Source organism: Chrysochloris asiatica, unplaced genomic scaffold (assembly GCF_000296735.1).
Source record: "Chrysochloris asiatica unplaced genomic scaffold, ChrAsi1.0 scaffold00115, whole genome shotgun sequence".
In the NCBI taxonomy this organism is placed as follows: domain Eukaryota; kingdom Metazoa; phylum Chordata; class Mammalia; order Afrosoricida; family Chrysochloridae; genus Chrysochloris; species Chrysochloris asiatica.
In genome coordinates, this window is record NW_006408633.1 from 6,146,647 (window position 1) to 6,157,938 (window position 11,292).

Genomic DNA, 11,292 nt, shown 5'->3' on the forward strand with positions numbered 1-11,292 from the left:
GGGTCTCTTGTGATACAATAGTGAATAATTGTTATCAGGACTGATTGTGAGGGTTGGAAATGTAAAGGTAGATGTTTTATAGCAAGGAAGGGAGTGATTAACTTTCCACTCTAGGAGCGGAGATCCCTAGGACCATCAAGGGAGAAGAGCAGAGAGCAGGACCCTATCCAGAGAAGCAGTGTTGCCTGAGATGGAGGCAGAGACGATGACGTAGAGTGATGGGGCAGTTGAGGACTTTAGATCCAGAGAGGGAGAGCGACTGTGTGCTGAAGACTGGGGGTGGGGTGGGAGTTGGGGGTTGTGTAGGGGGCAGACTTGCAGGGTATGCCCTTTGGTTGGTTGATGATGCTTGGAGGGGATTGTGACCATGGCACAATCCGATACACAAGAGAATGAATGTAAAACTAATGTTCTCCCATGTAAACTATTATATAATTCACAATAAAACATTGAAAAACAAAACAAACAAAATAACAGTTTGAGAACTAAAGTTCACTTGCGTATTTTTAGTAGCCTGATATGCATGTGCAAGTTAGGCAGTGGATAGATAAGGAAGATTGTAGAAGAATTGATGTATTTGAATTATGGTGTTGGAGAACAATATTGAAAATACTGTGGATTGCCAGAGGAACAAACAGATTTGTATTGGAAGAAGGTCCTGCACTATTTGACCATCATTTTATTTCAGCCAGAATGTTCTTTAGAAGCCAGGATAGCAAGACTTCGTCTCTCACACTTTGAACATGTTATCAGGACATGTTATGTCCAGTTCCTGGAGAAGGACATCATGCTTGCTAAAGTGGAGGGTCAAGGAAAAAGAGGAAGACCCCCAAGGAGATTGAATTAGTACAGTGGCAGCAGCATTGGGCTCAAGTGTAACAGTTGTGAAGGTAGTGCAGGACCAGGCAGTGTTTTGAAACAACTCGTCAGCATCTAACAACAACAACAGAGCCCCAGTGCTCATGCTGCAGTGGATTAGACAGTCAACTACATGGTTTTTCACCCTCCTCTGCTTCAGCCCAGGATAAAATTCGGCTTCAGCTTTTCATCCTCCCTTCGGAGCAAAAATTGACTCAGGAATTTAGAAGCTAAAAGTGGATAGCATAGTGGGATTTGAGCTGGACTGCTAACCGTAAGGTCATCATCTCTTACTTACGAGTTGTTCCTTGGGAGAGAAAGGAGGCTTTCTGCTCCTGTAAGATCATTAAAGAATTGATGCCTTTGAGTTATAATATTGGTGAAGGATATTGAAAGTACTATGGCCTACCAAAAGGACAAACAAATCTGTGTTGCAAGAAATACACACAGAATGCTCTTTAGTATTTCATCTCTCATACTTCAGACATGTTATCAGGAGGGACCAGTTCCTGGAGAGAAGAGCATTATGGTTGGTAAAGTGGAGGGTCACATTGATAAAGAGGAAAATCCCCAATGAGATGCATTGACACAGTGGCAGCAGCAATGGGCTCAATCAAGTGTTAAGGAATTTGTAAGGATGGTGCAGGACTGGACAAGTGTTTCATTCTATCTATTGTGTATAGGAACTGACTCAACGGCACCTAACAACAATAGTATGTGATAGGCACGACTTCATATATAACAAGGATTAAGTGGTAGCTTTGTCAGATTCAACTGAAACATGCTGAATTAAATGAGGGAGAATTGATCATTGATTTTAACTGCACGTATTTCATTGGTAAACAGAGTGGATTTGACAGTGTGGTAGTATGGATGAAAGCCTGAGTAGAATGAGTATTAATGGAGAATTTTCTGGGAGAAGAGAAATTAGAGACAACAAGTAGCAAGGGGTTTCATTACAAAGAGGAGAAAGATAGAAGTTAATAAGGGAGAATGGCTTGGATTTTCAGTCTTTTTTTTCCCCAAGATGGGAGACAGAATAGCATTTTTGCATACTATTGAGAATGTTTTGAAGAAAACTGAAGATGGCAGAGGCAGAGGTTAGAAATTCTCGAGCAGTGTTCTTGAGTAGGTGAAAGAGGTAATCTACATAGTCCACGATTGACCTGTGCACAACAAAATGAAACACTGCTGGGTCCTGTGCCATTGTTGTTGCCACTGTGCCAATCCATCTTGTTGGAGGTCTTCCTCTTCTTGACATCATTTCAAGTATGATGTCCTTCTCCAGAGATTAGTGCCTCTAAACTTTCCAGTTTATTGTGATGTTGCATATTGGCCCAGTTGTGAGCAACTTTGATTTATGTTGAGATGTGATTCATATTGAAGACTTGACCACATATGTTGTTGTTAAGTTCCAACTCAGAGCAACCCTGTATACAGTTTCCAAGAGCTGCTGGTGAGTTGGAACCACTGACCTTGCTGTTCAGACCAACCTTGCAGTCCAGCACATTATCCATCAGCGCCACATACATAAACGATATTTTGCAAGCCAAATCCAGTTTTGTTAATAACCATAAGTTACAGATTATTTTTGTATTGTAAGTGGTTGAAAAATACCAAAGAAGAATGTTTTCTAACACATGAAAATCATATCAAAGTCAAACTTGCATGTCCACAAATACAGTTTTATTGTCACACAGCCCCACTCACTGGTTTATATTGTCTACTGCTGCTTTTGAGCTATATAAGAAGAGTTGAATAGTTATGACAGAGACTAGCCAAGGATCCAAAAATGTTAACGATTTGGCCCTTTAAGAGAAATTTTGCTTATCCTCTTGATCTACAGTAGCATGAAGAAAGGTAGAGTATGTGACTGTGAATACTGTAAGGTAGATAGATACAGTGATGGGCTTACAAGTACAGCAGTGCTCTGCAGGGACTAGGAAGCAGTGTTAGCAGGTTGGGAGGAAGAGGGACTGGAGATTTTAGAAGGTAAAGCTGTTAAATAGTTGTTCGAGAGAATAGGAAAGTGAGGAGACTAGAGCACTAGAGTATTTTAGTCTGTGTGGTAGGCCGTACTAAGGGCCCACTTGATGTTCTTGATCATAAATTTACAATTAGAACTTGTCACCATTTTGTGTTTCTTTAGATATATTTGACTGATAGGAAATAGGTTAAAAGGTTGAGCTTAATTGATCTTGGAATTTTGTCAAGAAATTGTGACAAATTGAGAAAGGAACAAGGAAGTTGAAGATACATGCGACAGAGTGAGTAATTATGAATTTAAACTGAGAAAAGAAGAGGAGTTGCTATTAGATGCCATCAAGTCAGTTCTGTTACGCACAGCAGAATGAAACACTACCCATACCTGTGCCATCCTCACAGATGTTGTTTGAAACCATTGTTGCTGCAGTGTGTCAGTTCTTCTCATTGGGAGTCTTCCTGATTTTACTCACCTTCCACTTTTTCAAGCATGATGTCCTCCAGGGACTAGTGCATCCTGTCAACATGTCCTAAGTATGAGAGAAAAAGTCTTGCCATGCTCACTTCTAACGAGCTTTCTGGCAATACTTCTTCCAAGACAGATTTGTTTGTTCTTTTCACAGTCCAGGGTACTTGTCAATATTCTTTTCCAAAGTCTTATAGCAAGAGCTATAAGGCAAGAATGGGTAATGAGAAGCATCCAAATTGGCAAAGAAAACGTAAAACTCTATTTGTAGATGATACATACAATCCTATGCATGGAAAATGCCAAAGACTCATCAAAAAAATCACTGGAATTTATTGAAAGATTCAGCAAAGAGGCAGGGGGGTACAAGAGCAATACACAAAAATCAGTTGGATTCCTTTATAAAGACAGCTCTGTAAAGGAAATTAGGAAAATAATACCACTTACAATTGCTATTCAAAATATGAAATACTTAGGAATAAATCTAACCATAGGAACAAAAGACCTATACAAAGAAACTACAAAAAACACTACTATAAGAAACCAACGATACTTACAAAAATGGGAAAATAGACCATGCTCATGGCTAGGATGATGGCACAGGTATGGGTTTCATTCTGCTGTACGTAACAGTTAGAACTAACTTGATGGCACCTAATAGCAACTCCCCTTCTTTTCTCAGTTTAAATTCATAATTACTCACCCAGTTGCATATATCTTCAACCTCCTTGTTCGTTTCTCAGTTTGTCACAATTTCTTGACAAAATTCTAAGATCAATTAAGCTCAACCTTTTATCCAAAGAGAAAATGTCAACATTACCCAAAGCAATCTATAGTTATAACACAATCCCAATCCAGATTTCAATATCATACTTTAAAGAGATGGAAAAAAATCACTAACCATATGGCAGGAAAGAGACCTCAGATAAGCAAAACATTGCTTTAGAAGAGCAAAGTTGGAGGAAAAAAAAAAGTCATGAGTGGCCATCTAAGGTGCAGCTATTGATCTCTACATGAACAAAAGAAATAAGAGTGATAAGAATTGACGATGCTTGGAATCAATTAGTCCACTGGACTGATGAAACATGTCAACATTAGTCTTTATGAATCTGAGAGCAGATTCATGACCAACTGCTCTGAAAGGAATCAAGTTAGAAGTTCCTGGACAGAGTGGGAGAAAATGTGGGACAAAACTCAAAATTATTTTAAAAATAAAAACCAAGCTTATTGGTCAGAGAGACTAATGGAACCAAACTAACCGTCCTCGACCACCTTTCAGGTCTGGAAAGGAACTTAACCTTTGTGATCCAATTTTCAGCCAAGCTAGGTAGACAAGCTAGGTAGATGTATTTGCGGGGGGTGGGGGGGGCGCGGGGGGCAGGACAATAACAATATAAGGTATGCTTACAATGGAATGATCAATCATTAAAGATCAAAAGAGCAGCATTTACCTAAGGACAAAGTTGAGAAGGGCTGGGAAGGTGGGTGGAATGGAAACGGGAACCAGAGAGAGAGAGAGGAAGCAGGATACCTGTTGTTGTATAGAGGGGATTGCAATCATTGAGATAAAACAAAGTGTGTGATTTGTTGAATATAAAACTGATGATTTTGTCTGTAAACCTTCACTCAATTCACAATAAAATGTTTTATATATACATATATGTATGTTGTTGTTGTTAAGTGCCGTCAAGTCGGTTCCGACCCATAGCGACCCTGTACAGGGTTTCCAACGGGGGTGTAAATCTTTACGGGAGTAGAAAGCCTCATCTTTCTCCCGTGGAGCGACTGGTGGTTTCGAACCGCTGACCTTAAGGTTCGCAGCCCGATTCGTAACCACTACGCTACCAGAGCTCCTTATACATATATGTATATATGTATGTATTTTAAACATTTGTATATTCTTCTCTGACTCCATAATTCAAATGCACTAATTTTCTTGTTTATTCATTGTCCAACTTTCACATGCATATGAGGCTATTGAAAATACCATGACTTGGGTCAGGCTCACCTTAGTCCTCAGACGGACATCTTTGCAGCAGATTTGCCTAATATAATATGCCATTTAATTTCCTGATTGCTGCTTCCATGAGCAATGATCACAGATCCAAGCTAAATGAAAAGACTTCAGTCTCTTCTCTGTTTACCTTGTTATTTGTTGGTCTATTGTGAGGGTTTTCATTTTCTTTATACTGAAGTGCTATCCATACTGACAGTCTTTGATCTTTATCAGTAAATGTTTCATGTCTCCTTTTCTCCCATTCATAACATGAGTATTTTTTAAATCATTCTGATCATTTGTGTATATTTGTTATGATATGGCGCTGTAGGATAAGTACTTGGCCACAAGGTTGGTTTGAACCTTAAGGTCAATAGTTGAAACCTACCAGCTGCTCCTCAGAAACCCTATACAGGGTTGCTATGAATTGGAACAACTCAACAGCACTTAACAACAACATAAGCATACATACAGGAGGATAAGTAAAAAATGAATATATTGCTATTAGGGTTCCAGTGCACACTTGTATGAGGTTATTCTAAACAAAATATGCCTCTGCAATCAGTGGATGACTACAAACAAGTTCTCTCTCTAATACACTGTTCTTAGTCTTGTTAGGGTGCCTTTAAAAAAACAAAAAAAGCTCCAGTCAAAACAGTAGCTTCCAGGCAACTTGCTGGGCAGGTTAGCTTCAAGGCCAAAAGGTTGGCTCAGAAGGTTATGGTGACTGTCCTCTGGGATTCAAAACGGGGAATCTTGACAGATTGTTTAAAGGACACAGGACCATCATGGGGTTTATTAGGAAGGTTTAAGAAAATTGAAATGTGTATTCGTGAGAAAACCAGGAAACTTGGTGCTGAGGAATTTCTTTCCAGCAAGTCAGTGTACCTACTCATTCTTCCAGGGTAGCAAGGAGTGTCTTGTGAGAATTTCACTGGGAAACCTTACCCCCTCCATCCTACAGTTGTGATCTTCCCCCTTCAGATTTCTTTTGTCCCCATAAGCTTTGAGTCAGTGTAAATCGAAGAGTTGGAGAGATGGAAGCACATCCTCAGAAATGTAAAGACCTAGATGGAGGATATGCCAAGAAGTCTTAGCTTCATAGTTTATTTGTGCATAAAAAGGTTTATATGGTTTTATAACACTACTTGGTGACTTAACCTTTGTAAGCCCAGAGTCCTGGTATTCAGTGGCTAAGCACTCAGGTGCCAACCTGAAGGTCAGTGGTTTAAACCCATCAAGCACTCCTGAGGAGAAAGGTGTGGCTGTGTGCTTCTGTAGAGATTTCGAGCCTGGGGAACCCTATGAGGGACAGTTCTGCTCTGTGCCCGTTAGGTTTGCTATGAGTCAGAATCACTTTGACAGGGATGGATTTTTTTTTTTTTTTTAATGCATATGTTATTGTTCTTCTTTTTGTTCTTTCTCTTGAGTAAACGCTAAGGACATTTTCCTCTATTACTATGAGGAGGAAAAGAATAAATGGATATATGAGTATACCTTCTATACTAGAAAAACAGGATTACGTATTTGGTGATGGCACAAAATAACCGTTACCTGTTAGCATAAGGTAAAGCTGTTAACAGAGAGAGATGAGGACAGAGGTGTGTAAACAGTGCACTAGGTATAGAATGACTGTGAAGAGTCAGAATGAGAATCCAGCCGAAAAAGTAAGCAGTGTTGCTGTTGCATTGAGTGTCCATTTTATTTGGACTATCATTGTTTCTCGGAAGAAAGATGAGGCTGTGCTCCCACAAACTCTATATCGGCACTTAACAACTTAACCATATAATTGTTTCTATGGAGCCAGTTATTTCTAATTGTTCTTATATGGTTTCTAACCACTTAATTGTTTCTAACAAGTGACTTAGAGGGGTGCATCAGGGTGGTTTTAAGAAAAGAAAAACAAAAGCTTGTTGTCACCAAGTTGATTGTGATTCATGGTGACCCCAAGTGTCGTCTCAAGGAATTAGTTCTCAAGGTCTTGTTGCTTGCAGCACTATTGTGTGGGTTTGTCGTCAAGTACAAACCATTTGTGCCGTCCTGGTACTATGAGTAAACCTGTTGCCATGGAGTTGATACTGAGACCTGTGACCCCCTGGTTTAAAGTCAGATTTTAATTTGTACTTTTAGAAGTGTTCACAGTATCCGACAAGGACACAGGTGCAAAGATTGAATAACCGAGGTAGACTGGAAGGAAAAGGGTACTGGAGAGGAGGAGTTCAATGAAAACTAAGCAGTAGGAAAAGATGTTGGATGCAGCATCCATATGGATGTTGAAATTTTGGAGAAAGAGTTGGAGTAAAGGGGAAGATTGTGAGCACGGGCACTGAAGTTCCAAAGATGCTTACAGTAGCTTGTACATGAAAAGATTGTTATCTTTAGTTTGTTATTTCTTTAAATAGAGAAAGACGTGAACACTTTCTGGCTCTAAAAAATAAATTTTCATTTCTTTACCTAGTATATGCATAGGTACATGGCTAAAATTTTTTTTGAAAGGAAGCAGTATTGATAATTTGGAATCTCTGAACTGTCCCCTTAGAGCCAAGATTCTGGGTCTGAAAACCGTATCAACACAGTCAGTCTCAAGGAAGCATTGGAAAGATTTGACCACAGCCCAACCCCTTCTGCTTCCTCCAGGAGTTCAAGAAAGTCGTCTCACACAGCACTCTCAGACCCTTCCTGTGAGTACCCTAACTTGAAAGTAGACTTACTTTACATAGAGTGCTCCTAAAAGTGTTTGTGTTTACTGATAATCAGCATTTTCCATCACTGTGGTTGTTAAGTGCCTTTGAGTTGATTCTGACTCATAGTGACCCTGTACAGAGTTTCTAAGGAGCGGCTAGTGGATTTGAACCACTGACCTTGTGGTTCAAACCAACCTTGCAGTCCAGTGCATTATCCCACAGCGCCACACCAATAAACAATATATGTTGTTTGTTTATATACCTTCAAATGACTTCATTTTCCTTCATATGGTGCTTTAAAATGATCAGTGTTCCATTTCTGTGTAGGATGCACAGTACTGGCAGGTAGCAAAGAAGTATATCAAGTGATCTGTAAAACAAGCAATTAGTAATGTTGGACTCCTAGTGTGACATTGTAGGATAAACATTGGACTGCTAACAACAAGGTTGACAGTTCAAACCCACCAGCTGCTTCTAGGAAATCTTATACAGGGTCCCTATGAGGCCAAATCAACTAAACAGCATTTAACAATGACAGCAATGTTGGTAACAGTCCTGGGCACTGGATTAAGGCTCCAGTCTCTTCTGAAGCAAGTGCTCTAATTCTACCACTGCCAGCCTGTTAAGGATGATTTCGAAGGAGTCCTGGTGATGCAGTGGTTAAGTGCTGCTAGTAAAATATTAGTGACTCAAGCCCATCTGTTGGGGGAAAGAACTAGCAGTTTGTTCCCATAAAGATTGCTGCCTAGGAAACCCCGTGGGGCAGTTCTATTCTATCACTGTAAATCAGAATTTACTCAGCAGCACATAACAATAATATTGGTATTATTAATTTGTTTGTAACTATCCCTCATAAAGCCAAACTATTCTTTCCTTTTTTTTTTTTTTGTTTACTAGTAAAATCAGTTGAGTGTTCTTTTAAACCAGATTACTTTTTGAAAATTTTTCAGTGTTTCATCATTATGAAAATGTTCATAATTGTCATTAAGTTAGCAGTCACTTTTATATTTAAAGTTTAACATATCAGCTATTTTCCTTGTTCTTAAAAAAGATGAATGTAATCAATGACACTGAATTATAAAGAAATTATTGAATTGGAGAATGTTTTGTATATTATCACCACAATATATGTTGTTTGTTTATATACCTTCAAATGAAAATAAATCATGTTGTTATAGTGGACTTCACTATATTGAATGGTTGGAAAAGTAACTCAATTATTTTTTTATTCATGTAATTGCATTTTGAAATGAGTCTTTTGAAACTATTTTATAAAGTACTTTCTACTGTTCTGTTTTTGTTGACCTCAGCAACACCAACCAAGGTTCAGACAGATACAAGCACTCCTCCCAGACAGCATTTACCAGCTCATGAAAAGATGACACACGGGAGGTCATCGTTCAGTAGTCAGGTAAACTCTTTAGTTGACGTTCTTTTAAATAAGGATTTGCTAAAAGGCAAAAAGTTATCTAAGCATTCCATTTATTCATGATCCCTTCCTATAAAGATCAGAGTGGTTGTTGATATATTACATTTACTCAAGACCACTTTTTGTGTGTGTGTGAGATAGTTGTCATAGATATCATTTAACTGTTTTCAGGTCAGGTGTTAGGGTTTTGGTTTTTTACTCCTCAGATGTGAAAAGCTGATAATTTAGAGACATTTTTATCTAAGTTCAAATACCAATCACCTATAGTTAAGTTTAGTTACTTTTTTTGAGGAACATATGTAAGGCCTTGTTGTTGTTGTTGTTGTTAAGTGCCGTCGAGTCGGTTTCGACCCATAGCGACCCTGTAAGGCCTAGAAACATAAAAATGTAAGAAATTTCCAATTAATACATTAAAATTTAACAGTGTAAGTAAAACATTCCCAATTAATATAAACTCATTTACTAAAAGTATCGTGACACCTCTGGTGGGAGTGCTCACATATGGGAACAACCCTCATTCCAGGATTACTTCTTTTCTTCTAGTCCAGAAATCCCCAGCCTGTTGGTTCGTCATTAACACAGCCAGTGATGTCTCAAGCTGCAAATTTGCCAGTGCCACAAGGCATGTCCCAGGTATTTTTATTATTATTATATATAATATGAGCGTTATAAAATGATAAATTGCTTCCGAGCTAATATTTGTTGTTGTTTTTAAGTGTCATCGAGTCGACTCTGACTCCTAGCAATCCTGTACAGGGTTTCCAAGGAGCAACGGGGGATTGAACTGCCGACCCTTGTAGTTAGCAGTCCAGTGCTTATCCTATATCACCACGTCACAACTCCTTACGCTAATAAAGATTTCTTCAAAATATAGTTTTTAAACTAGTAAATCTCAACTGTGGACATTTACAAAATCTGGAGACATTTTTGATTCTCTATGATTAAGTGGTACCACTGGCTTGGGCTAGGGATGCTAAATGTCCTTCAGTATATGTAGGACTGTCTTGTACAACCAAGAATTGTCCTGCTTGTTGTGCACTCCAACACTCTTCACTGAGCAATACTATGGTGATGGTGGTAGTGGTGTGCCATGGAGTCGATTCTAACTCACAGTGATCCTATATATAGGGTTTCCAAGGCTGGAAATCTTTACAGGAGTACAGAGCCTCATCTTTCTCTTGCGGAATGGCTGGTAGTTTTGAACTGCTGACCTTGAAGTTAGCAGCACGACTCATAACCACCATGCTACCGAACTCTGTGAGAAATACTGTTGTTGTTAAGTGCCGTTGAGTCAGTTCCAACTCATTGCAACTCTATATAGGGTTTCTGTGGAGTGACTAGTGAGCTCGAACCACTGACCTTGCAGTTCAAATCAGCATGCAGTTCAGCACATTAACCCACAGTGCCACACCAGGACTCTGAGAAATACGATAGACCTAAAGATATTGAATATTTCTATGAATAGCAGAGAAGCATTGTCAGATACAGGACCGGAAGGTGGGAAGGTACTCAGAATGCTACTGGGGATAGAAATGCCTCCTCAAAGTAGAGTTGACCATGATGACGTGAATAGAGTTAAGCTCGGGGGAGAAAAGTACACAGAACCTTCATTTTCTGATGGGCCACAACAAAATGAAGAGAAACAGCTGTAAACATCCATTGAAAACCGGAACATGGAATGTACGAAATATGAATCTGGGAAAATTGGAAGTTGTCAAAAATGAAATGGAACACATCAACATCAATATCTTAGGCATTAGTGAGCTGAAATTGACTGGTATTGGCCATTTTGAATCTGACAACCACATGGTGTACTATGTAGGGAATGACAAATTGAAAAGGAATGGTGTTGCATTCATCGTCAAAAAGAACATAT

General features: G+C 39.0%; 1 protein-coding gene across 1 annotated transcript in view; it reads left to right on the forward strand.

Moving 5' to 3' along the window:
• The window catches only part of CLOCK (clock circadian regulator), a 93,026-nt gene that overhangs the window by 53,986 nt on the left and 27,748 nt on the right, over positions 1-11,292 (forward strand). The window contains exons 13-15 of the mRNA XM_006868052.1: positions 7,843-7,984; positions 9,298-9,398; positions 9,960-10,049. Coding sequence (XP_006868114.1) covers positions 7,843-7,984; positions 9,298-9,398; positions 9,960-10,049 — 333 coding nt within the window. The remainder of the gene's footprint in view (positions 1-7,842; positions 7,985-9,297; positions 9,399-9,959; positions 10,050-11,292) is intronic.